We start from the raw sequence: 26,643 nt of genomic DNA on the forward strand, positions 1-26,643 counted from the left end.
TAGGTGTTAAGTCATGGCAATCCACTTCATTGAGAGACGAACAATGCTGTGTGCAGACTTGGCTGAGACACCTGGGCCACCTTGAATGATATTGTGCTCTTGCGAACGCTCTTTGAAGTATCGAGACCGTTAGATCTAGACAACCTGTCATGCTTAGCTGTCAAGAAAAGACTTCTGGGGTTGAAACATCGGGTGGCTCTGACGTTTCAACTATAGAGCTGTAGCTCCTGGATGGTTCCAGACTTGAGATTGCAGTGGTTCTCAATAGATGAAGGTCGACCAGAGCCTCACCTCAGTCGAAACGCCCATTGAAGCGAGATACTCCGAGGCAGTCCTGACAAGAACGATAGCAAATTGGAGAGTCGAAACTGGAGACCGCAGGATGTTTAGATGCGATGCCTGTGTTGGAGAGTCCCGGAATCACATGGCCGGATCTCACTCCCACCATGTTTGCATCGCAGACAAACACCGCCATAACATCCACCCATCATCGGTCATCGATTCAGCGATTCATCCCACCTACCGCTGACAATTACAGCCACCTCCGAGCTGAGTTTCCACTATACCTGCTCATCAGCACTTGCAGAATCTGCAGAAACAACCATCTGAGGGTTACATTCAGTTTCCTGAATTCATCACCATCGGCCTTGACAGCCAAGTCAATCGGAAGGGTGTGATATCGAGCAGGCCGACAGACAGCATGGACCAAATCCACACCCGGGCCATCGAGGCACTCCAGCCGTTCATCGCTCTCGCCAATTCGTCCAGTGCAAATTCCCCTCGCTTTGTCGCCAATATCATCACAAATGCAACCTCCAACGCACATACGTTCGTGTTCGCGGAGCTCCTGGAGACGGCGGCAGTCCAGGCCCTCCGCTCCCCGGACACCCCAGCAGAATACCAGAGCTACCTGACATTGCTTGAGATCTTCGCCTGGGGCACATGGCAAGACTACCAAGGTGAGTATCTCTAACATATTCCCTTTACAAATCTGGGTCACCGACGACACAACGCAAACGCAATGCAATGCTCACACGTCAGTCACCCACCCAGAAACACCCAACCTGCCCGCTCTCAGCCCGGCCCAGACACTCAAACTCCGCCTCCTCACACTCCTCACCCTCTCTTCCACCATCCAACCCCTCACCTACACCGCCCTCATGGGCGCTCTCTCCATCACCGCCCCCGCCGACCTTGAATCCCTCGTCACAACGGCCATCTACTCCTCCCTGATCACAGCCCGCCTCTCGCCGGCCTCGATCCCTCCGACCGTCAACGTCACCGCCATCGCCCCGCTCCGCGACGTCAAGCCCCAGTCGCTCGCGAACATGATCACCATCCTTACGCAATGGGAGACCCGCTGCGGCGACGTCATCAGCGACATCGAGGCCGAGATCGCCAAGATCAAGTCCGAGTCGGCGAAGCGGCGGGCCAAGGAGCATGAGCGTAACGTGATCTTTGAACAGACGCTGGCCGCGTACCGGGCGGAGGCCGCTAGTGCTGCCGGTGGAGGCGAGGGAAACGTGGCGGGCGGGGCGCGGAAACACTGGGGCCAGCAGCCGCAGCAGGCCTTCCGAGGTGGTGGCCTCGGCGGCAACAAGCGTGAGTTCAGTGCGGACGAACTGGATGATGATGACGGGTACTGGGAACATGGGAACGACTACGATAGTATTCAGGCTTTAGGGGGGTCGAGGATGGACATTGACGAAGGGCCCGGCTCGGGGAGAGCGGCGGGGTCGGGAGTGGCCGGGGCCCGACATCCTAAGCGCATCTTGGGGAAGAAGTCGTAAGGGTGCTTTCCTGCTAGCACGAGAGGTATGTGTTGGGTCGAACTTTTAGGTTTGAAAGTATTGATCTCGCCCTGCTTATGCATCGATCCCATCATATTGCATGAATATGACCATCCCATTCTAAAAGACACAGAATTACAGCGACGGGGCCATCCAAGGTTCAATAGACTTAACCTTCTGTGAATTATGTCCACATTCGACACGAAAAACAAGACAAAAAAGTGCAAGAGAAAGCAACGCTCCATGTTCTCATAACTTTGGGTATTCGTTCATCACGCGCAAAACCAAACGCCAATTAGCAACGCCTACACACCAAAAGACCACAGTCACTTGCTCAGTGGTTCTCGGCCAGATGCTAGAGTAATGTCAGCGCCTAAGTGTCCGTAGCCCATGCAAGACGCAGAGGAAGGAGACTACTTACCGACCACTCCGGAATGTTCCGTATCTGCTGCCACATGAACTTCTCCAGCTTGTTGGCACTCTTGGCATACGGCGTGTTCTCATTGTTGTACCTTCGGCAGTTGTCGAAGATCAACATGGCATCCTTGATGAAGTCCTGCGGTGTCGGGTACATATCCTTCTCGTGCTTCTCTTCCATCGTCGACAGATCCATGGGTTCTTTAATGACTTCGTAGTAATCCGGCACTTCGTCTCGGTTGACCGGTTGCGTGAATGGCCACGCGGCACTGTGGTTTTGCATATCGTTGAGCAGATGCAGGAGCTGATTGTAGTTCGGCCCGTGGCGGGGCTGGCGGGCCAATTCATCCATATCGGGCGACCATCCCGACTCTTTGATAGCTGGGATCAGCAAGGGGTCGATCTTGCATGCTCCGTTTTTCCACTCCTTGGGGGGTGCATGGATTATGTGTGACCGACTGAACGCCCGGATCTTCGCATGGACCGCCTCCTTCTGTTTGAGAAGCATGCGGCCAACCTCGAGATAGCGTATCGTGGGCAGCATGGTACACTGCATGATTGTTCCTCCCTCGTAATCCTTGATGTATCCCATCCAGACAGACTTATCAAGCGTGATCTCTTTTGTGAAACCCTGCTTCTTGAAGTATCCGATAGCGTAGTTATCAGCGTAGGTTAGGAAATGCATGATGTCCGATGTCGCCTTGACGTAATCCTGTATAACACATCAATAGCTGTTTTTCTCACTAGGAAGATTGCAAACTGACTTTCAAGTGGGACATGAGATGCGCACCATATCCTTTAACTTGCTGATCAGAAGAGATAGCACAGAAGACGATCTCAGCGAATCGGCGACCGTTGAACGGGCGGTATGTGATGCCTCTGCATGCCCCATTAGCATAGTCCGATACCCAACTTTACCTTCCCATCACACATATACGCACCCGACCACTTCCAAGGGATGCTTGACGATTGCGATAGACAGATGCGACCGGTCGTAGACTAAGCGCGCGATATAGTCCTTGGGCATTTTTGGGAGTTGTTTCTGGAAAATACACTTGAGGCCGGTGAGGACGACGAAACTGTCGCGCGAGCCATCATTGTTGACCACACGAAACTCGATCTCGCCACGACGCTCTTCGAGTACTGCCGGCTATTATGGTTTGGAGTGGTTAGTCTCATTCATACCCGGGGCGGAGGTGCTGCGCAAGCTTACCTTCTCCGGGAACGGGACAATCCTCATGGGCGGCTTATCGAGGGGTTCATCTTCTGTCTGAAAACGAAAGGATTAGTGCGGTGTTATCTCCCCAGCATTCTGATTTTGACATGCCCACCTTGAGCTCGTCCCCCGGGGAATCAGTGCGCGCTTTCTTGCTCCGTTGCTGCGACTCTGGGGAAAGGGCCTCCTCCGAAGCTTTCCGCTTGGTACCTGGACCTCAACCTAGATTAGTAACGTTCCTGGCTGGCTGTCTGGCTGCAAACTTGACTCACTCTCCGATGTAAGTGCCGGCATATTGTAAATTGTGACTGATTCCAGAACCGAGACTCTGAGCGAGTGACTGATTGACATGGCCTGGAGCTGAGGCAAGCAGCGCGCGGGCGTCTGTCTCTCTCTCCACCTCCCGATACGGGGAACGGGCCCGGAACTATATTGATCCGGCGCAGACAAGCCAGATAACCATTTCGATTACAACAACAGCTAGTTGACTTACGTTGCCAGCACTCTATATCAAAGCCATCTTCTCTTCTGGTTCAATTTGTGAAGCGTTTCTCTTGTTCCTAACAAATCCTTTCCCTACTCAATCGTTCTTTTCGTCACGCCTCAATGTCTCTGAACCAAGTCTGGGAGGCAGCTTCTGCGAGCCCTTACTCTCCCCTTATCGCGAAAGATAGCCAGTTCTTCGTCGGCTTTAGTCTCCTGCTCGCTGGTAAGCTCAACCTGTCACTTGTCGCTATTATACTGTCCGGCTACTGACTTTTGACTCACCAGCCTTTATACTTACTGGTCTCTTTGGATTGAGTCAGTCACCAACCCAACAAGATCTGAATTTGACCTTCTTCTCGCCCTATGCTTACCAATCGATCAGACCGTTCATTCACCAGCATTGCACTATTCGGCGTCCCAGCATCGCTGGCCTTTGGGTAAGAACACGCCTGCGGTCCCACCAAAGCGGTCATGACTAACGTCCGTGGAACAGCTTCGGAGCCGTCTATATGATCTGTGCCGTTGGAGTTTACGTTTAAAGTTCCAGTTACCTCCTCTGATACCCATGTACCATATACTGGAAAGTTGAGAACACAAGAAAAACGAAGCATATAACTACACCACCTTTGTCTCCCTCTCATTGCACTCCTCATATAACCTAATCCACAACCACATCGTACCGCTGCCACCGCGCTCAGTCCGAGCAGACAACCATGGTGGACGTGGAACCCATCTTCACCGCGGTCTCCAGCAACGCCCACCACCTCTACACTCTCCTTCAATGCATCGGATTCGCACCCAAGGCCTCGGTGCAGCTCACGCCCGATGGCATCCGCTTCTCCGTGGAAGAAACCCGAACGGTGCAGGGGCTTGCATTCCTCGACAAAGCCCTCTTCACCAGCTACACCTTCAATCCACCACCACCACCACCACCACCACCACCACGAGCCGCTGCTCCCACCCCCGACGAGCATAACCACGATGACACCGATTCCCCCACCACCGACCCAACACCCTACTACCCCTGCTTCGAAATCTCCCTGACCGCCCTCCTCGAAACCCTCAAGATCATCGGCATCAACGACAGCTCCACCACATCCGGCGGCAGCGGCTCCTCCCGCGCCGGCAGCGTGCAACCGGGCCCCTCCCACAGCGCCTTCACCACCCCCGCCCTCCTCCTCGACCGCTCCTGCACCCTCCGCTACGACACAGAAGGCAGCCCGCTGAGCATCACGCTCACCGAGACGGGCATCAAGACCATCTGTGAATTGACCACGTACGAGCCCGAAGGCGGCGAGGTCGAGATCCCGCTGCAGCGCGACGCGATCATCATGAAGATCATCATGCGGTCGGCCTGGCTGCACAACGCCATCACCGAGCTGGCGGCCACGAACCCGGCCACCCTCCGGATCTCGGCCTCCGCCACCCAGGAGCCGTTCTTCGCCTTGTCCGGCGCCGGCGGCTCGTTCAGCGAGTCCTCCGTCGAATTCTCCGTCGAGAATCAGACCCCCACCATCGCCTCCGGTGCCGCGGCTAATGATGGCCATGACGAAGGTGCCTCCCGCGCCAAAAGAGCCCGCCTCGCCCCGACAGTCACCGAGACCTTTTTGGTGAGCCCCCTGTCGTCATCGTCGTCGGGGGGCTCGCGCATCCGACAGGATTACAGGTTCAAGGCGGTTCAGAAAGCGAGCCGCGCGATGGCGGTGGCCAATAAGGTCAGTATCCGGGGCGATCGGCAGGGGGTGCTGAGCTTGCAGTTCATGATCGAGTCCGATGTCCATGCTGGGAATATCAGTGGGGCCAAGTTGTCGGCCAGAGGGGGGTTGGCGCCCGTGGTCAGTTTCGTGGATTTTCGGTTCGTGCCGTTGCTGGATGATGAGGAGGTTCTTTGATGGGAATGGGACGTTTCCCCCTTGTTGCTTGTGTGTTGTCCAGCGTTCTTGACGAAAGAATAGTGTGAAGGAAATACCGATGATGTAAATGAACTGCAATTTTTCCCTCTTACGCCGGCATATGCTTTCTGCTAATGTATGCGTATGATGTACATAAAGTAAGCTAATGTACCACCTTTGATCCTCTGTTTAAAACTGAAGAGCAACCCCTATCCTCGTAACAACCATGCCATGCGTAAGAGCGTCGAATCTGCCCACGAAGCAACTGACATAAAGTCACAATTACATAACCTACGTCCGTTAGCATTGTTCGTCGGACCAGGTTAAGCGTTGCAACATACCTCAGCGATCGACTGTCGCTCAATGATGGACTTCTGTCGCTCGTTCCGCGAAACCCGGTAGTAGTAATCACTGAAATCGCCGCACTGCATGTGGCGCAGGAACTCTTCGTCGTGGGTGATGACGATCAGCTGGAAGTTGGCCTGCTGCTGGCGGGTGCGGATGATGTCGTGGAGGGACGCGGCCAGCGAGCGGATGTTGTCGCGGTCCAGGTTGGTGGTGGGCTCGTCGAGGGCGATCAGGCCGCAGTTGACGCCGAAGCACTCGGCCAAGGCGAGCCGGATGATGATGCTGGCCAGCACCTTCTGGCCGGCACTGCAGCGGCCGCGCATGTCCATCTCGGCGCCCTGCTTGACCATGCAGACGCGGTAGTTGTACGAGCGGTTGCCCTTGGCGTTCTCATTGTCGGAGCGGATGAGGATGGTGTCGACGTCCGTGCCGCGGTAGGTCTTCTGCCAGAGCTCGCCGACGATGGCGTTGATCTCCTCCATCTTCAGGCCGTGGTACTTCATGATGGCCTTGTCGAGGGCGCCGCCGTAGCGCGCCAGGTCGTCGACCGCCGCCCGCGTCGTCTCGACCTTGATGTGCGCCTCCTTGTACTTGCTGGCCGCGTTCTTGTAGTCCGTGTCCCAGTCCGCGAGCAGCTGCATCAGCTGGTCGTCCTTGGACTTCATCTCGCCCATCTTGCTCGCTTGCTTGGCCGCCAGGGCGTTGTGCTCGCGCGTGCGCCGCTCGGATTCCTCTTTGAAGCGGCTGCGGTCGACCTCGGCGTTCTGCGCGGCGAGTTGCTCGATCTCGCCATTGACTTTGTCCAGGGCTCGGGTCGCCTGGCGGTACGTCAGGTTGTCGGCGTACTGGCGCTTGGTGTTTTCGCTGTCTTTGAGCTGGGCTGAGATCCGGTTAATCTCTTTCGTGATCGTGGCCTGTTCGGATTCAAGCTCGCTGATCTCGTTCTCAATGGTCTGGAGTTCTCGTTTGCTTCGCTCAAGCTGAGTAGGACCTCCTCGCTCGTTGTAGGCATCGATCTCCTCGTTTGCGACTTCCAGCTGATGTACGCTATCGGACAGCTGGGAAATCCCCTGCTGCAACTCCCTTTCGCGAGCCTCGGCGCGTTGACTGATGTCGTCGACCTGGGCTTGGATCTTGAGTAGTTCCGGAGTAAGATCCTCAATGTCCTTGTCCGCCTTCGCAATCGCGGCACGCTGTTCGTTGTTGAGGTTCTTGAATTCTGCCAGGCGAGTGAGAAGATCTGCCTTCCGTTCGAGCTGGAACTTGGCGTTATCCAGATTGCTCCTCGCGTCTCTGAGCTGCAGTTCCAGATTGTTGATCTCCGCTAACGCCTGCTCCTTTTCATGGGTGAGTTTTGATAGTGTCTTCTTCAGAGCGCGGGACCGTTCGCCAATCCCAGCAATTTCTTCCTGGATATCCTCCAGAGTGCGTGAACCAGTGTCGTCATCTTGTTTTGAAGAAAGTTCTTGTATCTGAGAGCGAATAGACTTGATTTCGCTGTCGTACTTAACGATAGTGCTGACAGTCTTGGAGAGTGCTTCGACCTCTTTCTTCTTCTCGGTCTTCTCGTTGAGTATCTGATCGTGTTCCTCCAGTTGATTGAGGAGCTTGTCCTGTTGGAGAACATATTGCTCTTCTTCCTTCTCCAGACTCGGGATTTCTGTTTCTTTCAATCGTGTCCACGTGTTGTAGGCGGTGATAGCTTCACGCGCAGTATTGAGGTCTTCCTCCAATTGTCGGATATCTTCGTCTTCGGCGTTCCGTTGGTTTCTCTTGACCAAGCCCTCAAGCTTGTTGATGAAGATCTGCAGTTGTCTGTCTGCTTCGAACCCCCGCTGGCACAATCGGCAAACCTTCGTTGACTTCGCCGTGGCAAGACAGTCTTTCATGTACGTACTGATACCAGCAAACTGCTCCGTATCTTTCCGCGCAAGATCAAGCTGGATCTGCCGCTCTTTGACGATCTCAAGATATTCCTCGGGTTCTTCGCCAATGGCTTCACGGATCTCTGTGACGCTCTCCTTGAGTTCTTTCTGCCGCTGACCCAAGGCTTTCTTCCCTTCTTTCAGCTTGAACTCTACTTGTTCCAGCTCGCGGCTGACGCCGTCGCGTTCACGCTCCGCCTTCGAGACGTGTCTTGACTCTTCCTCCAGAACATGCTGAAAGTCTTGCTCCAGGGTTTCGGCGCTCCAAGTGGGTTTGACGTATTTGGAGAGTCGTTCGCCATGAGCCCCTTTCATGGTTTCCAGACTGCGCCCCCTTTCCTTCAGTTCCTTCTTGAGGTGGTCTAGCCGGGCGAGATCACCAGCCTTCTTAGTGGCCTCGATGAGTTCAGTGTTCAGGCGAGAGCTTTCGTCCTCGAGGCTGCGGATCTCCGAGTTGATGTTCTGGATCTCTTTATCCCACGAAGCGGATCGTGAGCGTTCCTTTGTCTGATCCAAGCGAGAACTGATGTCTTCAATGTTCGTCTCCAGCGCAGCCTGCACGCCCTCATCGACATTGATCTCGTTGAGCTTTGCTTGATAGGAAGCCGCGTCTCTGTCGTTTAAAGCCATCTGTCGCTTGGCCGCGATCTTACTTTCCTGCAGTGCAGATTTGCGTTGTCCCAGCTGATTCAGGGAGCCTTGAGCGTCACGCAGCTCGCTTTGTGCCTCGCGCTTGACTCGCTCCAGAACCTGGTTCTGCTCTTTGAGGATCTTTCTGATTCTCCGCATGAACTCGTCGACATCTGCCTGGTCCGCCACGTTGTCGAACCCGCGGATGCTGTGGCTCCGCGCAATCTCTCGCGTCATGCGCTGTCGCCTTTCGACCTGGCGCTCGAAGTTCGCCTTGTCGTTCTCGAACTTCCCGTACTCGGCCTGCTTGAGACCCAGCTTCTGCCGCGCGTTCTCGATCTGCTCCTTGATCTCCATGTAGTTCTCCTTCTGAGATTCCTCCTGCTGCTGGTACTGCAGCTGCTTGGTCTCAAACTGCTCCAGGTTCGACTCCAGCCATTCATCTGAATCGTCAAGCTCCACCAGATGACGCTGCAGGTTATCGAGCGTCGTCTGGATGCTCTTCGCCTCTATGCGCTTGCCCTCTAGCGCGCCCAAGATCTGGGAGTAGCTTTCCGATTCCTTCCACGCCTTGTCCGCCAGGTCGGCGACGCGGCGCATCTCCTGAGAGAGCTGCTGGGTCTCGGCACGCAGGTCCTCGATCTCGTCCTGCAGCTTGATGGAGCGCTTCTCGGCGCGGTCGGCTTTCTCCTTGTCCTCCTTGGCGTGCTGCTCCATGATCTTGTACTTGGCCAGCTCCTCGTTCTGCTTCTTGCGCAGCTGCTTGATGTTGTCGATCGCCTTGGTGTACTTCATCGCCTCGAAGATCTCGTCGAACTTCTTCTTGAGCACGGACGGCTCGCTCATAGGCCACAGGCTCTCGTCCTGGTGGCAGAAGATGACCGAGTCGAGGATCGCCTTCGACACCCCCAGGTACTGCGGCAGGATCTGGTCCAGCTCCGCCACCCGCGACGAGATGGCCGTCCGCTCGCCGTCCTTGACCATCAGCAGCTGGCCCTCCAGCGTCTTCTGCTGCCGCGTGGTCTTCTTCACCGTCAGCTGGAGACTCCGCGTCGCCACCATCTTGGCGCCCGAGGTCGCTTTGAAGGACAGCTTGACCTGCGCCAGCACCTCCTTTTCGCCGCACAACTATTCCGCCACGATCATCGTCAGCAGTCACCCTCTCGGGAATCTAGTCCATTCTAACAACCCGTACCTTCGGATCGTGGATGAATGCACCACCCTTGCTGTTCGGCGGAAGATCACCGGTGGTCGCATACTTGAGACATTCAATAATCGTCTAACATCACATCAGCCTCACAGCCATCATCCCATCAGACACAAATTCGTCATACCGTCTTTCCCGAACCATTATACCCAACAATTAACGTAAGCGGCGTATGAAACTGGATAGTCTCGCTGCGGGTATTATCGAACGAGCGGACACTATCCAGCAAAAGCAACACCCAGTCAGTCAACGACTCAAAAACAAAAAAAAAAAATAGGACATGGCGAACGAGACACCCCAACCGAACAAAAGAACAGAACATACCCCAGAATCGAAAGCTTATCTATCTTCGCTTTTATTTCCAACGTATGCAAAAGTCAGCTTCAGCTTCAACGACTTGGCTCCAAGATCTAGCTCTCCGCGGCAACTTACACCTGCAGACAGACTCGGGGTTAGTATGCACAAGAAAAGCCCCCCCCTCCTAAAAGCTGCAAGGGCTCCTTCGCAAGCAAGTTTGAACTCACATCTTGGGCTGTCTACGAGAGCCGTTAAACAGCCTGATGGCATCAAGGTTGGAGAATTGACGGGGCACTTTTGACTGTTCACAAAGTACGCCGGATTCCCGTCATGGAGAGCCCGGACCCAACCCAGCCCAGCCATTGATAAGAAGAAGCGCGTCGGCGGGACGCGGGGAAGACGGCGCGCGGTCACGTGCATAGGCACCCACTCTACTCTAGTAGTATACAACGTCTGTACTGTGTTAATTACGACTCCGTAGCTACTTCAAATCGTATCTGTGCAGCTATGACGATTGCATATCAGCTTGAAGTCGCCTTAGAATAGGGTCCAGCTCAGTAATAAACAGATACAATTAAAATCCTAATTTGAGAAGAACGTCGCTCAGGGATCAATCAACTAGCTTTCCCTAGGAGTTGATCACTGGGGTCTCATGTAAGCTTTTACTGGCATGAGCGCGTACTGGTATTAGTGTATGTGCATTCTTATAATAGCCTGAATGTATCTTCTTCCGTTTAACATAAACCAAACAATACACCCGACAACTCATGGCCTGCACTTGCCGGGTCACCTTCGTACATTCAAGTCCATCCCGATCTTGCTTTGTATGCTGTGTCATTTACACCCCACTAAATCCCCAATCTGTCAAGCCGGCTCTCCAAATCCCTGACCCACGGCTCCACGGTCTCAATGTTATTCTTCAGCGCCGCTTCGCCCTGCTTCATCTTCTCCTCTACTACCCGAAGCCCCTCGCGCCACTGCTCAATCTCCCGAGCCATATCGGCTTGTCGCTTTTCCAACACATCTAACGATTCCGAGGCGTGGGCGGCCCCGGCGTGGATGGCGCGCAGTGAGCGCAGTCGTTCGAGGACGCTGGGGAGAATCGGATGGAGGGACTGGATGGTGGGGAGAGTAGCATAGAGAGCCTGGATCTTGGTGGCTTGCTCGTCGCGCTGAGTGGCGGCGGGATCGACTTCCGTGGCGGACGACGATGAAACCGACATGTCGGAGGGCTCGAGAGCCGTGGAGGAGATACGGGCGTTTTGGGCCGCTTTAGCGGCGTCGACGGCGCGCTTACGGGCGGTGGCCAGGGCCTCCGTGTCGGCGGTGAGTTTGCGCACACGGCTGGAGAGGGACTCGAGATGAGGCGTGGTGACGGTCGTGGCTGGGGGAGCTGAGCCCATGGTTGGGAAGGCGGAGACGGGGTTCGGGCCGACGAGGAGGTTCATCAGCGTGGCGAGGCGAGAGGTGAGGTGGTCGAGCGCAGGAAGAACCGGTTGGAGGTCAGGTTCAGAGATGCCATCGTTGACAAAGGGATTCGAGGAGCTGGAGATTCCCATGGCCGCTTCAATGAGAGCCAGTCGCCCATCGAACGAGGCCGCGTGAGCGAGGACACCACCGCCGGTCGCGGACGGGGACGGGGGTGTTTGTGGGCGATTGTTGGTGGGCTTACGATCGTCCAGCTGAGCGGGGTTGCTGACCGGGGAATCTGGTGTGGAGGTGGAGGCGAGCTTTTGAGACAGGACAGCTGCGGCCGAGTGGGAGCCGGAGGGGCCACTGCGCGAGGATGCGTATAGATTGTCCAATGCGCGACTCAGTTCCAGCACACCATCTGTTCCATCTGTTCCAGGCTTGCTCAGAGCGGCTGTCTCTGCAGACTCAGTACTAGATTGTTGCGTTGCCAGCTGATCTTTCAATTCCTCGACTTCGCGGCGCAGACGAGCCAGCTTACGCTCCACACTTTCGTCTTCACTGTCGCTGAGATCATCGAGGTCGTCGGCCCCAAGGTCGTGTTTCCGTCGCCGACGACTCTTGCTTCTGTATGCTTTTCGTTTCACGGCTATGCTGTCTGAGAAATTGGCTTCGCGGGCGTCGACGGTGGCACCGAGGAAGTGGGCGCGCGCCTCGTCGGCGTTGATACCTTGGCGATCGATATCAGAGTTGTCGCCAGCATCGTCGTCTACGTTGGAGGCGGTGCGAAGAGTTGTGGTCTGTTCGCCGATAAGCTGTCAGAATGGGGAAGGACACCCGCGCGAACAATAGACATGGCAGCGAACCGGGATAGTAGAAGCTCCGTCGGTCAGATCGGGAGTCTCGTAGATATCGGGAGCGAGATCCTGCACGTCGTTGTTAGATTTTAGTCCGGCCGGACTGCTGCAAATGGAGATATGCTGACCAGATCAGGAAGACCGGCGTATTTCCGGTTGAAAGACATGGCGTCCAGCTATCTGAGCGAGTGCGAAAATCGATACTGTTGCGGGGAAAGGCTGGAGATGAAGTATCTCAAGAGGAAAGTGAAGGGGAATGTTTGTTCACGTGCCAGGGGCGGGTCAATACTGTACATTACGCAGAGCCATACATGCAGTCCGGTACGACGATACACCACGGTAACTTACAGTACATACATCAACAACAATCGAAACAATATTCATGACATTATTGACTATCAAAAGGCAAGGGTGATCAGAGCGTCATTCTTCGGCGGCTAGAATTACTCCGCAACACATGTTTCGCAGACCGGACTTTGCTCACGCCAACCTCGGCCGCAATTGCCCCATTTTAATCAACTAGAGGGAAATGGCATTGAATCGAGGCTGCAGGGAAGCGACGATCACATGAAGGGGCCGATTGACCCTCTTCAACACTACTTGGCCGAAATGTAGTACCCTTTAAAGCGTCCTTGTCCCACCCGTCAACTTGCTCCTTCAATCCTGCACTATTCCCTCGCTTAATCCTCGAGACCTGTTCTGCTGTCAGAGAGAATATATCAATTCTTCTTCTCTTCTCTATCCTTACTCCTCGGTAGCATATCTTAGATCCTTCCCTCATTTCGAGTGAAATCTTACCCCTCATCACCGAAAATGGCCGCCCCCGCAGAAGTCACCATCAAGAATCTCAGTGGAGAATGGACAATGGTACGCTGGATATGATATGATGCTTCATCGCTAGCTAGAGAAACGCTCCATCACTAACGAACCCTCTGCAGAACAAAACCCTGTCCAACCCTACAGACGCAATCCTGTCACTGGTATGAACATCTCACTTCTACCTCGGTAGCTCATTCCCCGCCCTCCAGCCCCAAGACTAACCAGTTCCTACACAGCAAGGAATGAGCTGGCTCACTCGAAAAGCCCTCAACCTCGCCACCATCACCCTTCACATCGACACCTACCCGGACCCAGAGGACTCTGCCATCATCCACATCAAGATCGACCAGACCTTGACGGGCGGCATCAAGGGAACCAGCGAGAACCGCATCAGCGACGGCAAGAAGCGCGAACACACCGACCACATCTTCGGCCATGTGCAGGGCCAATCGCGGTACATCCGCGGCAGCAGCAGCAGTGACGGCAAAGCCCGCCCCAACTTCGCGTTCCTGACCAAGAGCGAGGATCCCAAGGTGGCTCAGTTCCTAAACGGAGAGATCCTGGCGGACGGGAAGGCTGTGGATGGATTCGTGGTTGAGGATCTAGGCCAGGAGTTTGGCGACGGTGAGGGTCTCTGGTTCCAGAGCTTTGTGGAGAGCCTGGACAACGGATGGACGGCAGAGCAGGTTCGTATTTTCTCCCCTTTCACTAATCGATATTGATGGTGTGGGGCGTATCTCGTATCGATGCAGACGCTGACTGAAGTGCTGGTAGATCTGGGGCTTTGAGGTGATCGATGGGCAACGCTACTACACCCGTCGCGTAGTGGTTGCAAAGGATAAGCACGTCGAGATGGCCAGGTTCGTGTATAGTTACGTGGATCCGAAGAAGGAGTGAATTATCGTCCATCAAGAAGTGGGCTACGCTGTGGACTGGGCGGGAGAATGATCGATAGGAGTGCTCTGTGCCTATCATCTTTATGTGGCAGGTCTACTGTAAAGTATTATTACTTCCCGCTCGTTCAGTATTCGACCAGACTCGCCGTCTTCTATAGACCTAATTGAATCTTATTGATACCAAACTTCATGCACTTGTTTAGAGGAATCGATGCGGTTCACGGAGATGAAACTGAGATTACAGTACACAGACGCCTCCATCATCAGCAATCTGGTCACCAGCCGCCGTCAAGATGCTGGCATGAGCCCCCTCCTCAGAGATCCAATTTAGAGAACAATGATATTAACAAGGCTAATTCTGCAAGCCAGCGTGAAAGCAAACACCGCATATAGGCATGATGCAACGTTGAAAGTATTTTTGATTCTATTCAATTTTTTCCTTGTTTTCATCGACCTTACGAGTGTGTGGGCATCACGACATGGGCCTTGGTGCTGATCGCATCCTCGCTGCGCCACAGACTCGTCACGGTCTTCTGCTGGGTGTAGAATTGCAAACCAGGCTTGCCGTAGAAGGTGTTGGCACCGCCACCGGCAATACTCTTCTTGTTACCGGTGAAAGAGAACATGGGCAACGGGACAGGGATCGGCACGTTGATGCCGACCTGGCCGGCCTCAATGTCCTTTTGGAAGCGCGAGGCAGTCGGGCCAGAGCGGGTGAAGACAGCAGCGCCGTTGCCGTACGGGTTCTTGTTGATGAGCTCGATAGCGTCATCGAGCGTAGGCACCGACAGGCAGATCAGGACAGGACCGAAGATCTCCTCCGTGTAGCACTTCATCTCCGGGGTCACGTTGGTGATGATAGTAGGTCCAACCTGGGAGAGAGTCCATGAGTAAAAGTTCAATGCAGCACGTACGGAGACCACTTACAAAGTTGCCGTTGGGGTACTTCTCGGGCTTGTAGCCACGACCATCCAGCAGGATAGTGGCACCCTCTTCCTCAGCGCTGGCAATCAAATCCTCAATGCGCTTCTTGCTCTGAGGGCTAATGACTGGGCCCAGATCCGCACCCTCCTCGAAACCACCATTGACATTCAATGCCTTGGCCCGCTCAGCGATCTCGGGCAGCCATTCCTGGGTTTCGCCGACCATCACCACTGTGCTCAAGGCCATGCAGCGCTGACCAGCAGCACCGAAGGCAGCGCCAACAATAGCATTGAGGGTTTGGTTCTTGTTGCAGTCAGGCAAGACCGCGGCGTGGTTCTTCGCACCCAGATTGGCCTGGACACGTTTTCCATTTGCAGAACCCCGGGTGTAGATGTACTCACCGGCACGGTTACCGCCAACGAAGCTGATAGCCTTGATGGAAGGTTCATCGAGGATGAAATCAACCGTCTTGGCGGAGCCGTGCACGATGTTGACCACACCGGGTGGGAAACCAGCTTCCCGAGCCAGCTCGGCCAGAATCATAGCTGCGCCAGGGTCACGTTCGGAGGGCTTGAGAATCAAGCAATTACCGGTGATGGTGGCGACGGGGATCGACCAGAGGGGAATCATTGCGGGGAAGTCTGGAAACCTGCGGTTAGCCTCGGCAAATACCGCCGGTCGGGGAATATACTAACTGAAGGGACAGATGGCGGCCACAACACCCAGAGGCTCGCGGTAGCTTCGAGTCTCCATATCCTTGGCGACTTCGAGCACCTCGCCTGTCAATTGGGTGGTGATGCCACAGGCGGTTTCAGCAACTTGAAGACCACGGAGAACGTCGCCCTTGGCATCGGCAAAGGTCTTGCCCTGCTCAAGGGTGATAGAGGCAGCCAGGCGATCCCAGTGGGCCCGGATCAGGCTGACAAACTTGAACATGATCTGCTGTTTGGCGATCACGCTGGTCGCGCGCCAGGCGGGAAAGGCCTTCTGGGCGGACTCAACGGCAGCCTTTAGCTCCGCATCGGTACTCTGAGGCACACGAGTGATAAGGTTGTTGGTGGCTGGATCATGCAAGTCAATCCATGTGGTTGCTTGAGATTGTACAAACTCGTTGTCCAGAAAGTTGGTAGTATCAATGGGGTTCGCAACAGGGCTGTGATCAGTAGGATAGTCGGTGGCGGTAGAGGCCGCGGAGGTGGTTGCGGGGGACCGTTGCTGGGCTGTGACATGCAGACTGCGAGTGGCAGAAGGGGATGAAGATGCTAGAAGAGAAGAAGGAGCCATGGCAGCGGTGGAAAGGTGTCTGGAGAGTGAAGCTAGAGCTGCAGGCGTTCTGGTGGCGGATAATCTGGGGACGGTGAGGGCCGTGCGGGGAGCAGCAGCGCGGAGAGCGGGGAGAGAACGGGCAAGAGAGCGATGGGCGGCCATCATGAGAAGAAGGGAAGGAAACTTAGGAGTGAATGGGAACTGATTTATAAGGAATTAGGTCGTTGACAGCTCAGACGTGTGACAGCTCAGCGCGTGAGGAGAAGGAGGGGGAAAAGCTGCAGGAGGAAGAGGAGGGATAGCTAGGTACTTAATAATAGGTAAGTTGGAGTAAGTTTCCCCAGGTTTGACTCTCCGTTCCTGGCCGCCGAGGCTCCGTCACTGGGTCACTGGATCACAACAATCACTGATAATGAATGCGGTTATCGCCCTTCCTCGGCGTTGACCACCAATCATCTTGCCCCACGGAACGGCTTGCCAATCTGGTCATCTCTGCTTCGGTCATGGATCATCTCCATCCGATTTTCTATTAATGAACTGAATTCATTCATCCACTCCAGGTATACTACAATGATCTAGAAGAAATTTATTCTCATGGCTCATGAAACTAGGCAGGAATTTCCGATAGAAATTCTTTGCAATTATAACATCTAGTGGATTTAGTATCACCTCTTTTCCGCGGGCAGATGCCATCGTCGGAAGAGATTAAGATTTGAGCTCCCGATCTCATTCCTGAGACTTCTCACAACTCCAACCACAGGAAGATACTTGAAATCAATTACTTGAGCTAGGGACGATCATTAACCATATGATTGAAGTTCTTCCAGCAGGTACTCGTCAATTACTTTACAGGTCTCAAAACAATTCGAGGCAGGTCTCTCAAGTGTGGCGTTCATATCGCATCACAGGCGGGAGCAGCAACAGCCTTTCTTCTGGCTGTGGCCAACCAACATATTTGGAATAAAAGAACAAATCGTGGATTGAACGCTGCAACAGGTAGGTATAATATGGAAATCGAGAGAAAACAAAATATTGGGTCGGAAGCTGTTCCTCCCCACAGAATGCTCACTTTTGGGCCGCGTCATCTCTAATCTCTCCCCAGAGTCAACAAGGCAGGCCCGTTTACTCGGCAGAGGAGCGAGTCTGGCGCTTGGTGGCGCCGCCCTTGCCAGTGTTGGTAGCAGAGCTAACAGCCTCTGCAGCCTTCTCCTTGGCAGCGCTGGCAGCCTCCTTGCCCTTCTTGACCGGAGCGGGAGCCGGGCTGCTAGCACCGACAGCACCCACAATCAGGAGCACCATGGTGACAAGCACGGCGGCGAGACCACCAGCAACGTCAGGAACCTGCTTCACAGCAGCGATGGGGTCCTGCTTGGCCAGGCCAACGAAACGATCAACCTTCTCGCGGACGTGGGCCACAGGGTTCTCCTTGAAGCTGACGCTGGGCTCGGCAACCTGCTCCTCCGGCTTGGGCTTGTTGGCCTCCTCCTCAGCCAATTCGATGGGGTGCTTAATGTCAAAAGTCTCCTTGCGGAGCTGCTCAGCATCTTCTTCGGAGTGACCAATGTAGATGTTGTCGAAGAGAATGTCATTCTGCATAGTCCAGATCTCGAAACCAATCTGTCTCACGAATTAGTCAGGCTGTTCACGCAACAGCCGAGGTGATTGGGGATAACTCACAGCGCCCATGGGCTCGAAGTTGGAAGGAGTCTTATCCTCGAAGTAGGCGGGGTTGGCAATCTTGCGGGGGGCCCAGGGACCCTTGTAGGCGGGGTTGTCGACCAGGGGAGCAGTCCACTTGCCCTTGTAGGCGGGGTTCTTGATCAGGGGAGCAGTCCAGGGACCACAGCCAGCAGCCTCCTGGCACTTGGGGTTGGGAACAGTGGGAGGAACCCAGTCGCCATCCTCCTCATCGTCCCAGTCCTCGGGTTTCTCGGCCTCGGGATCAGGGATGCTGGTGGGCTCATCCTCCAGCCAATCCTCGGGCTTCTCGGCATCCTCATCGACAATCTCATAAGGAGCGTCCTCATCCCAATCCTCGGGCTTGGTGGCCTCGGGGTCAGCGATCTTGGACTCGTCGACCCAGTCGGCGGGCTTCTTGTCCTTGGGGTCATCAATCTCCTTCTCGGGGTTGACAGCAGGGCTGAAGTCCTCGAGCAAGTTACCGCTCTTGGCCTCCTCGCCGTCAATCAGGATGGAGAAAGTCTGATCGGGGCGGACAATCAGAGTGTACAAGGAGGTGACCTTGTTGGTACGAGCGGCAGGAGGAGCCTTCAGGTGCTTTTCCTCGTACTCGCCGGTCTTGGGGTTCTTGTGACGGAAGATGAAGTGCACCTGGAAGATAATTAGTTGCTGCTATACACGCCGTTTGTTTACAGAAGGCCAACGTACCTTGTTGGTGGCACCGCACTTGTCGGGACCGAACATGATAACGTAAGGAGAGGCGTTGGAGAACTCCTCGGACTGGAGCTTCTTGTTGTCCTGGAGAAGCTTCAGGTAGGCACCACCACAAACCAGGGAGTCTAAAAGCGAATGGTCAGCAACCCTTCGAGTTGGTCATACCATATGCGATGAACAGGACGTACTTTGCGGCTTGACCTCATACTGGACAACCAGGGTCTTGTCCTTGTTGTCGATCTTCTTGGGGAACTTGGAGGAGATGGCGTGGTGGGCAGCAACATTCTTAACAACAAGACCCTTGTCTCCCTCAATTCCCTTCAGCACAGTCGGCTCTTCGACAGACCATTCACCAACATAGGCCCAGTCCTCCTCAGACTTGGAGTCATCCTTCTTGGCGTGGGAAGGAGTCCACCGGCTGTCCCAGTCATCGGTGAACTGCTCCAAGAAAGGAGCTTTGAGCGTGGTAGGCTATTGGTGCGGAGTCAGCATTATGCAACTGTGGTCAGAAAGAACCGGACGAGATCAGCATACGGTGAAAGTAGGCTTCTCCGCAATGGAGGTAGTCTCGGGCTTCTTCTCGGTCTCGTCAGCATGAGCCATGCCCATGATGGAGGCCGAGGAAACCAGGGCGGAAGTCAAGGCAGCGTTGAAACGCATTGTGAATGGGGATTGGCGCTCTGGAGACTAGAACACCCGGGAGAGTCTCGAGTAGGGAAGGATGAAAACAAACACGAGCGCACCCGCGAATTAACGTCGATAGGCCGGATGAGTGTAGGAGAAGATCCCAAAGGAAATCGCGATACAATGGGAGCGACAAGCAGGGATGGGGAGGGTGGGAGGTGGAGGGTATGTAAAGACAGAAGAATGGGGGAAAATGGGGAAATGGAAGGGGAGAGGAGCAGCTGGAAGGTTGGTTATATAAGAAGCTGCATGAAGCTGGGAAGTTCCAGGTGGCCTCTTCCTCTCTCTTCCGCGGCCGCTGCTTCTTTGGGGCCCGCGGGTAAGGTCCCGCCTGCCCGATTTGGTTTAGCCAGCCTGCCACAGAATTACGCCGTCTTAGCGCGTATTTGCTCTGTTTCGGTACTGTCACTGGGGTAATTGCGAAGAAACACTGCTCGTGCTACCCCAGCTGTGGTGCATGACCTTTTTGATGTTCGTGCTCGCAAGATGCAAATAGATCAGGTATGGCTCTTAGCCTATCCCTCGAGAGCAAATGCGCCCTTACCATGATCAGGAAATATGCTTTGGGGGCTTCCAATCCAACCCATCATCCATCATGTACTGGCTGTCCGCCGATGACAACCAGCCGATGGCGCAAGTGTTTCTCCCCCCGCTACCTTAATTGAAATTAATGGCCGATGCTTCTCTTCCCCTCCCCGCCCAACGTCTTTTTTTTCGACCTCCTCTCTTCTCTACCTGTCACACCACAACATTTGTCGCTGTGTGACTTGAGACATACCTATTGTCGCAAGGGCATATAAGTCTCAAAACTCTCAGTCACTCACGGACACCAGACTAAAGAGGCGCTGCGATCATTTTCCAGCCGCCATCACGGACCACCGAGATCTACACTGCCAATTTGCGGAGGCTCAATCCCAACAATAATCACTATGTGCCAAGAACACGAGAACCAGAACAATGACCACCTGGTCCAATCCTCCGACCCGGAGCACCCGGCTAACCTGATTCCCGATCTCTGTCGCCGATTTTACAACTGGGGTTGGGTTACCGGTACTGGTGGTGGGGTACGGAGCTGTCGCAATCCTCGATGATTCAAAATGCGTGTGCTAATTCGGAATGTTCTGTCTAGACTTCCATCCGCCAGGGCGAACACATTTTCATTGCGCCCTCGGGTGTGCAGAAGGAGATGATGAAGTCCGAGAACATCTTCGTCCTGCAGTTCCCCACGCCCAAGTACCCCCCGTCTGAGCGCAAGTACATCCGCAAGCCTCTCAACCTGAACCCCTCCGCTTGCACTCCTCTGTTCTTGGCTGCCTTTGAACGCGGCGCCGGATGCTGCATTCACACCCACTCCCAGTGGGCCGTCCTGGTGACGCTTCTGGTCGAGCGCGAGAGGGGCCCCGATGCCTGCTTTGAGATCAGCAACATCGAGCAGATCAAGGGTATTCCCGCTGGAAAGGGCAAGGGCTATCTGGGCTTCTTCGATACCTTGCGCATCCCCATTATCGACAACACGGCGTTCGAGGAGGATCTGACTGGTAGCTTGGAGAAGGCGATGGATGCGTACCCGGACACCTATGCCGTCCTTGTCCGTAGACACGGAATGTAAGTCATCGCGCTCGCGTATCATATGTTTGGTTGACTGGAGACTAATTGCGGCGCGTCTAGCTACGTCTGGGGTGACACCGTTGCCAAGGCGAAGACTCAGTGTGAGAGCTTGGACTATTTGTTCCAGCTTGCTGTGGAAATGCACAAGCTTGGTCTTCCCTGGGTGAAATAGGAGTCTCGTTTGTTAGTAGCATAGCCATGATGACGGAGCGGAGTTTATATATATGGGATAAATGCGTGGTCAAAGTTGATTATGGAAGGGAGGGATTCACACACGAGTTCTCATGCAATGACGAGTGTATGCCAATCGCACAGCATATTTTTGTAGTACAGAGTAGACACAGCCAATCCTTTCGTACATGAAACCTACTTCATGTCATACTTATATAGTACTGTAAACAGCTTGCTGGATGGGAAGTCTTGGCGGGGGAAGCCTAAACCATTCGGAGTTGGCGCGGGATCCTCAGGCTCGTCAAGGCGGCCCGCCCTGTCGACTGACTGACTGACTGAATTGCTCCCCGTCATCGCCAATCACTCCTTCATCCCGCGGTTCCTCCTTCACCCCCTCCCCCTTCACCTCCGTCCCTCCAAACTTGACTTCCTTGCTATTTTGACGCCACTTCCCCAATTCCATACTCCGTACTCGAATCATTCTCGCATCTCTATTCCTTTTCAATCCTAATTCATGGATCTCGACGCAGGAGATTCCCCGTGGGGCGGTAAGCAAGACATCAGGCAGTCACGGATACAATCGCAATCGTGTCTCCTCTAATGCACCGCATGCAGACGTCCCATCTCAGTCGCCCCCCGCCCATACCGCTCCCGAAAATGACACTCAAGAGACAAGTACGTCATCTCATATCTCCTTAACTGCTGCCTGTGCAATCTAACCGGCATTGACACAGCTCCCGACCAACCGACACAGCCAGCTAGCTCCAACAATGCTTCGCGTTCTCCCGTCCGAAGAGGCCTCAGAGGCACCCGCCGGATCAATGCGCAGGCGACCAAGTTAGAAGCCGTCGACGATTCTTTCGACCCCCTCGGCCCGCTTGGAGACAAGGCCACGGAGAGCAGCCCCAACGAACAGGCACCGACTCCACCGCAAAAGGAGGCATTCGGCGCGCGCGGCGTGCGTCCGACTTCCTCGGCATCGCAGGCGTCCAGCAGTGCGGCGCTGGGAGAGTCTGTCAACCTTGAAGAGGATGGCGCGGGATTCCGAGGCCCTCCGCCGGTCCAGCCCCCGAGTGACGCGGAGGGATCGAAGCGACAGTCCGAACCCAGCATCAGCGTCGAGAAGGCCGCAAATCCGACCTTCGACATTACTGTTGGCGACCCGCACAAAGTTGGAGATCTCACGAGCAGTCATATCGTGTATCAAGTCAGGACGAAGGTATGGATGTCGCTGTCGGGCTACGAACTAGTCGGTCACTTTGGTTGAGAGGACGCTAACGCTCGGTTCCAGACGACCTCTAAAGCCTACCGACAACCGGAATTCACGGTCAGCCGGCGATACCGCGATTTCTTGTGGCTCTACAACTCCATGCACAACAACAACCCTGGTGTCGTTGTTCCTCCGCCCCCGGAGAAGCAAGCAGTGGGTCGGTTCGATACGAACTTCGTCGAGTCTCGAAGAGCTGCCCTGGAGCGCATGTTGAACAAGATTGCGACGCATCCCATCCTTCAACATGACGGTGACCTGAAGATTTTCCTGGAGAGCGACACGTTCAACCTTGATGTGAAAAACAAGGAAAACCGGGAACCTGATCTCGGGCAAAGCAAGGGCATGTTCAGTTCTTTCGGGATTAATGTTGGTGGAGGTGGGAAGTTTGTTGAACATGACGATGTAAGCGGCATCTCAAGGCCACATAGAACTCTTGACTGACACATCTGCAGTGGTTCCATGACCGCAAGATCTATCTTGATGCCCTGGAGAATCAGCTGAAGGCGTTGCTGAAGTCTGTCGACTCCGTGGTGGCTCAGCGGAAGGGATTGGCCGAAGCAGCCGGTGATTTCTCCGCATCAATTCACGCCTTGGCTGCTGTCGAGCTCTCTCCTGCACTGTCGGCCCCCTTGGAGGGTCTTTCCGACCTTCAGCTGCGCATCAAGGAGTTGTATGAGCGTCAAGCACAGCAGGATGTTCTCACCCTCGGAATCACCATCGACGAGTACCTGCGCCTGATTGGCAGTGTCAAGACAGCGTTCACTCAACGACAAAAGGCATTCCACAGCTGGCATGCGGCCGAGGCTGAATTGCAGAAACGCAAGCACACCCAGGAGAAACTGCTCAGGCAAGGAAAGACTCAACAGGATCGCCTCACGCAAGTCAATGCCGACGTGGCCGATGCTGAACGGAAATCCCACCAGGCACGATTGTTGTTCGAGGATATGGGCCGGTTGATGCGGAATGAACTCCAGCGGTTCGAGAAGGAGAAGGTGGAGGACTTCAAATCTGGTGTCGAGACATTCTTGGAGAGCGCCGTCGAAGCCCAGAAGGAGGTATGTGTTTCAGCTTCAATCCTCAAAATACCATACACTGACCGATGCAGTTGATCGAATTATGGGAAACCTTCCTGATGCAGCTCGACGCGGGAGAAGAGGGCAATTTGCTGTATGGTGCACCCGGGGCAGGCGATGCTCCAGCCGAATCAGTTCCGGAGACAGCTCCAGCCGAAGCAGCGGAAGAGGCTTAAGTGATATCCCGTTCTTTCTCACCTCTGTATAAGATAACCCGCCACGACTCGCTGACGGCTCCCCAAATGTCATTGTCGTTATACTCCCTTGTGTCGCATTTGCAATCCCTTGGTGCGGCGCACAGTTGTTCGTATCCGGCGAGTCCTTGACAAGTACGCAACCCAGATAACTGTTTAGCAGCGCATTTAAGCCCTTACGTTTTCCACCTCATGTAGTCTAATCCAACTGCCACATTTGAAGCAAACAAACGAGAAAACAAAACTCCATTCAAATGGGTGCGTGGTATGGCGACGATGTGTGTGTATACTGTACATAAAAAACAACCTTGGGAAAAAGCGATCCCACAACAACAATCCTAGAGAAACCCCCCATCTTTCAATCCGTCACATAGTACAAACCGAAATGGAAGGCGAAGAATAAGAAAACCAGGCCAGAGGCCAACAATCACCCTCGCCTCGCCTCGCCTCGCCGCTCCGTCTCGTTTCGCTTTGCTTTGAACTCCCTCACCAACCGACCGACCAAAGACGAAAAACAATCACCACTTCTTCTTCTTCTCCGAAGGACCGGCCTCCTGCTGCCCGAACGAGCTGATCAAATCCAACAGGTTGTCGTCCTCCTCCTCGGCCTCCGCCTGAGCCGCCTGAGCCGCCTCGGCCTCCGCCTTCTTGTCGGCCTCGCTCACCGCAGCGACGGCGTTGGTGTCGAACCCGCGACCGAACTTGGCACGGAAAGCGGCCAGGCGCCCGGCCTCGTCCTTCTCCAGGCTGGCCAGCCGGCTGGACGAGGGGTTCCACATGACGGAGTTGCGCGTGTCGCGGGTGGAGCGGTAGATGGGGAGCGGGGAGGAGGTACGGTGCGTGAAGGTGCTGCCGTCGGACATGGTGATCAGCTGCGTGAACTGGTAGGGCCGCTTGGGGCGGCGCAGGAGCGTGGCATGGCGGCACTGCGAGCAGATGAAGGTCGTCGAGGGTTGGAGTCGGGCCGTCGTGGCCGTGACCGTGCTGCGGCGGAGGGGGGTGGTGAAGGACATTTTACTTGATGGGGAGATTGGAGATGGAGTTCGGGGGGTCTTGGTCTCGGGACCTGAACCTGGACCTGGAGGGAAAGAAAGCGAGAGAAGAGGGAGTGATGATATGTGTAAGGTTGGTATATGTGGAAATGCGATTTGGATTGCGGTCAATTCGGGGACGGGAACGGACTTCGCTTTTCTCTCTTTCTTCTTTTTCCCGAGCTGGGGAAATTTGGATGCGCGCGGATCCGGTAGGCGGTCAGATTGCACCGGGCGCCCTTTTTTCTTTCCTGACAATCGGCTTCGGCGAACCTCCGGAGGTCATTCTAACTAACTTTCCTTGGATAACTGCATAAACATTCAGGATGATATTGGAGGGGCTATCATTCGCGCATTGTTCTTGATTTACTGCTACAAACTTGAGTATAAAGCTCCTCAAACTATTCATTTCTCCCGTCATCGCTAGAAACCCTGACTTTTAATTCAACCAATTCACCCGAATATGCCTCCATACTCTCGACCCATGCTTGCAGCAGGCCGGACTGCAGCAAGCTCCAGCTTGCTCAGAGGTACACCCCAACACCCTTGAACAGCCCCAATCGCATTTCCACTAACCCATTCCCTACAGTCCTCACCCCTGTATTACGACTATATGCAATCCCTACTACACCCACCACCACCACCACCACCACCACCACCGACACCACCACCACCACCACCACCACCACCTCCGCAAACCCAACGTCCCACATCATCACCACGAGCAAACGAACCCTCACCACCTCCCGCGCAACCCACCAAGAACAACAAGAACAACAAACCGAAGAAGCCCAACCCTCCCAAACCCCCTCACCCACTCAACCCACCCACCAACAAGACCTCTCCACGCAAATCCGCCTCCTAATGCGCCAAGTCCCCTACCCCGTCGCCATCATCACCTCCACCGACCCGCACGCCCACGCCCACACCTCCGCATCAGCATCGCATCCCTCCCCCTTCCGCGGCATGACCGTCTCCTCTTTCAACACAGTAACCCTACACCCAACCCCAATCATCTCCTTCAACGTGCGCCGCCCCTCCGAGACCCTCACCGCCCTCCAATCCTCCGGCCGCTTCCTCGTGCACCTCCTCGCCCCGCATGCGCGCACCGCCGCCCTCGCCCGGGACTTCTCGCGCGGCAACCGTCGCCTAGGGATTTCTTGGGGTGCCGACGGGACCACCACTGCCACCGAGGGCGGAGGCGAGGACGGGTCGGGGACAGCCGGGTATGAATTCGCGGCTCTGCCGCCTCTAGCGCTGGAAAGCGAGGGGCACACCAACACCAAACCCGAATACGTACAGCCCCCTCCTCTTCCGTTATTACGGCGCAGGAATCACCCATCTACCGGAAGTGCACACCCGAGAAAGGAGGAGGTGGACGATTTTCCCTTTGTGTTCGAGTGTCGGTTGCTGCCGCAGTCGATTCAGGTGCAGGATCACACGATTGTGGTGGCGAGGGTGGTGCGGGCGATTACACCACAGAAAGATGCGACGACGATAGACCACCGTGTCCAGCAAGACGCGAAGGATCTATGTTTGACGTATGCGGATACGCGGTTTTGGGAAATGGGGAGGGAGATTTGAAGACATATCCTTTCGTGGTGTATTGGTTGGGACATGGATTTGTATGTCAGGCTTGTTGGATATAGGGCTTGCGATCGTGGGGTTTGGGACTAGTCGGGTTGTGTGTGGAGTTGGAATAGAGTGGCAGTGGGAGTAGGAGTGTACTGTACTTATCTATACCCTTGTTGATTGATTCATTGGGGGGTGGTTATATAGAGATTTTCGAGTCACGGAAATATATATCAGATGACATAGAGGTTGAATGGTTTTTGGCT

At 54.8% G+C, this 26,643-nt stretch overlaps 13 protein-coding genes across 13 annotated transcripts; 7 read left to right on the forward strand and 6 right to left on the reverse strand.

The window, feature by feature from the left end:
- The first annotated feature begins 342 nt into the window (after positions 1 to 342).
- Positions 343 to 1,908, forward strand: BO82DRAFT_18739 (uncharacterized protein). Its single transcript, XM_025630492.1, has 2 exons — positions 343 to 959; positions 1,054 to 1,908. Exons 1-2 carry the CDS (start codon positions 701 to 703, stop codon positions 1,788 to 1,790), a joined length of 996 nt encoding a protein of 331 aa, XP_025494688.1. The 5' UTR covers positions 343 to 700; the 3' UTR covers positions 1,791 to 1,908.
- On the reverse strand, positions 1,901 to 3,776 carry gcnE (histone acetyltransferase GCN5). Its single transcript, XM_025634581.1, has 7 exons — positions 3,696 to 3,776; positions 3,539 to 3,633; positions 3,421 to 3,477; positions 3,149 to 3,357; positions 2,972 to 3,086; positions 2,212 to 2,919; positions 1,901 to 2,145 (listed from the first exon to the last, which is right to left on the reverse strand). The coding sequence occupies exons 1-7, from the start codon at positions 3,715 to 3,717 to the stop codon at positions 2,125 to 2,127; spliced, it is 1,227 nt and encodes a 408-aa protein (XP_025494689.1). The 5' UTR covers positions 3,718 to 3,776; the 3' UTR covers positions 1,901 to 2,124.
- A 139-nt stretch (positions 3,777 to 3,915) lies between these two features.
- BO82DRAFT_430179 (putative DNA repair protein Rad1) lies at positions 3,916 to 4,845 on the forward strand. The gene is made up of 4 exons (XM_025640599.1): positions 3,916 to 4,132; positions 4,195 to 4,224; positions 4,292 to 4,346; positions 4,403 to 4,845. The coding sequence occupies exons 1-4, from the start codon at positions 4,030 to 4,032 to the stop codon at positions 4,446 to 4,448; spliced, it is 234 nt and encodes a 77-aa protein (XP_025494690.1). The 5' UTR covers positions 3,916 to 4,029; the 3' UTR covers positions 4,449 to 4,845.
- BO82DRAFT_18768 (Rad1/Rec1/Rad17 family repair protein) lies at positions 4,271 to 5,963 on the forward strand. The gene is made up of 2 exons (XM_025630495.1): positions 4,271 to 4,346; positions 4,403 to 5,963. The coding sequence occupies exon 2, from the start codon at positions 4,623 to 4,625 to the stop codon at positions 5,799 to 5,801; it is 1,179 nt and encodes a 392-aa protein (XP_025494691.1). The 5' UTR covers positions 4,271 to 4,346; positions 4,403 to 4,622; the 3' UTR covers positions 5,802 to 5,963.
- Positions 5,964 to 9,213: 3,250 nt separating this feature from the next.
- Positions 9,214 to 10,571, reverse strand: BO82DRAFT_372518 (MRX complex DNA-binding subunit; the record flags this gene model as incomplete). The annotated part of the gene is made up of 6 exons (XM_025637320.1): positions 9,214 to 9,228; positions 9,296 to 9,832; positions 9,900 to 9,983; positions 10,039 to 10,129; positions 10,236 to 10,263; positions 10,436 to 10,571. The coding sequence occupies 6 exons, from the start codon at positions 10,569 to 10,571 to the stop codon at positions 9,214 to 9,216; spliced, it is 891 nt and encodes a 296-aa protein (XP_025494692.1).
- Positions 10,572 to 10,914: 343 nt separating this feature from the next.
- Positions 10,915 to 12,667, reverse strand: BO82DRAFT_304677 (dynactin subunit 2). The gene is made up of 3 exons (XM_025632195.1): positions 12,604 to 12,667; positions 12,485 to 12,544; positions 10,915 to 12,418 (listed from the first exon to the last, which is right to left on the reverse strand). The coding sequence occupies exons 1-3, from the start codon at positions 12,640 to 12,642 to the stop codon at positions 11,057 to 11,059; spliced, it is 1,461 nt and encodes a 486-aa protein (XP_025494693.1). The 5' UTR covers positions 12,643 to 12,667; the 3' UTR covers positions 10,915 to 11,056.
- Positions 12,668 to 13,123: 456 nt separating this feature from the next.
- BO82DRAFT_352049 (uncharacterized protein) lies at positions 13,124 to 14,375 on the forward strand. The gene is made up of 4 exons (XM_025634582.1): positions 13,124 to 13,342; positions 13,414 to 13,455; positions 13,531 to 13,980; positions 14,069 to 14,375. The coding sequence occupies exons 1-4, from the start codon at positions 13,289 to 13,291 to the stop codon at positions 14,189 to 14,191; spliced, it is 669 nt and encodes a 222-aa protein (XP_025494694.1). The 5' UTR covers positions 13,124 to 13,288; the 3' UTR covers positions 14,192 to 14,375.
- BO82DRAFT_352050 (CoA-acylating methylmalonate-semialdehyde dehydrogenase) lies at positions 14,308 to 16,649 on the reverse strand. Its single transcript, XM_025634583.1, has 3 exons — positions 15,810 to 16,649; positions 15,118 to 15,755; positions 14,308 to 15,062 (listed from the first exon to the last, which is right to left on the reverse strand). Exons 1-3 carry the CDS (start codon positions 16,543 to 16,545, stop codon positions 14,646 to 14,648), a joined length of 1,791 nt encoding a protein of 596 aa, XP_025494695.1. The 5' UTR covers positions 16,546 to 16,649; the 3' UTR covers positions 14,308 to 14,645.
- An 853-nt stretch (positions 16,650 to 17,502) lies between these two features.
- On the reverse strand, positions 17,503 to 19,434 carry clxA (calnexin; the record flags this gene model as incomplete). The annotated part of the gene is made up of 5 exons (XM_025631190.1): positions 17,503 to 17,997; positions 18,058 to 18,711; positions 18,769 to 18,899; positions 18,963 to 19,245; positions 19,309 to 19,434. 5 exons carry the CDS (start codon positions 19,432 to 19,434, stop codon positions 17,503 to 17,505), a joined length of 1,689 nt encoding a protein of 562 aa, XP_025494696.1.
- A 767-nt stretch (positions 19,435 to 20,201) lies between these two features.
- mde1 (methylthioribulose 1-phosphate dehydratase MDE1) lies at positions 20,202 to 21,411 on the forward strand. The gene is made up of 3 exons (XM_025634584.1): positions 20,202 to 20,522; positions 20,588 to 21,063; positions 21,127 to 21,411. Exons 1-3 carry the CDS (start codon positions 20,388 to 20,390, stop codon positions 21,236 to 21,238), a joined length of 723 nt encoding a protein of 240 aa, XP_025494697.1. The 5' UTR covers positions 20,202 to 20,387; the 3' UTR covers positions 21,239 to 21,411.
- A 340-nt stretch (positions 21,412 to 21,751) lies between these two features.
- Positions 21,752 to 23,756, forward strand: BO82DRAFT_277291 (sorting nexin 1; the record flags this gene model as incomplete). The annotated part of the gene is made up of 6 exons (XM_025631182.1): positions 21,752 to 21,785; positions 21,853 to 21,912; positions 21,972 to 22,456; positions 22,529 to 22,909; positions 22,960 to 23,568; positions 23,613 to 23,756. The coding sequence occupies 6 exons, from the start codon at positions 21,752 to 21,754 to the stop codon at positions 23,754 to 23,756; spliced, it is 1,713 nt and encodes a 570-aa protein (XP_025494698.1).
- Positions 23,757 to 24,014: 258 nt separating this feature from the next.
- On the reverse strand, positions 24,015 to 24,854 carry BO82DRAFT_352055 (mitochondrial 54S ribosomal protein bL31m). The gene has a single exon (XM_025634585.1). It carries the CDS (start codon positions 24,785 to 24,787, stop codon positions 24,293 to 24,295), a length of 495 nt encoding a protein of 164 aa, XP_025494699.1. The 5' UTR covers positions 24,788 to 24,854; the 3' UTR covers positions 24,015 to 24,292.
- Positions 24,855 to 25,769: 915 nt separating this feature from the next.
- BO82DRAFT_352056 (uncharacterized protein) lies at positions 25,770 to 26,559 on the forward strand (the record flags this gene model as incomplete). Its single annotated transcript, XM_025634586.1, has 1 exon — positions 25,770 to 26,559. A coding segment is annotated over one exon (620 nt), but the record flags the coding sequence as incomplete, so codon positions are not given.
- Between the last annotated feature and the right edge of the window lie 84 nt (positions 26,560 to 26,643).

This window comes from Aspergillus uvarum, assembly GCF_003184745.1.
Source record: "Aspergillus uvarum CBS 121591 unplaced genomic scaffold BO82scaffold_11, whole genome shotgun sequence".
In the NCBI taxonomy this organism is placed as follows: Eukaryota; Fungi; Ascomycota; class Eurotiomycetes; order Eurotiales; family Aspergillaceae; genus Aspergillus; species Aspergillus uvarum.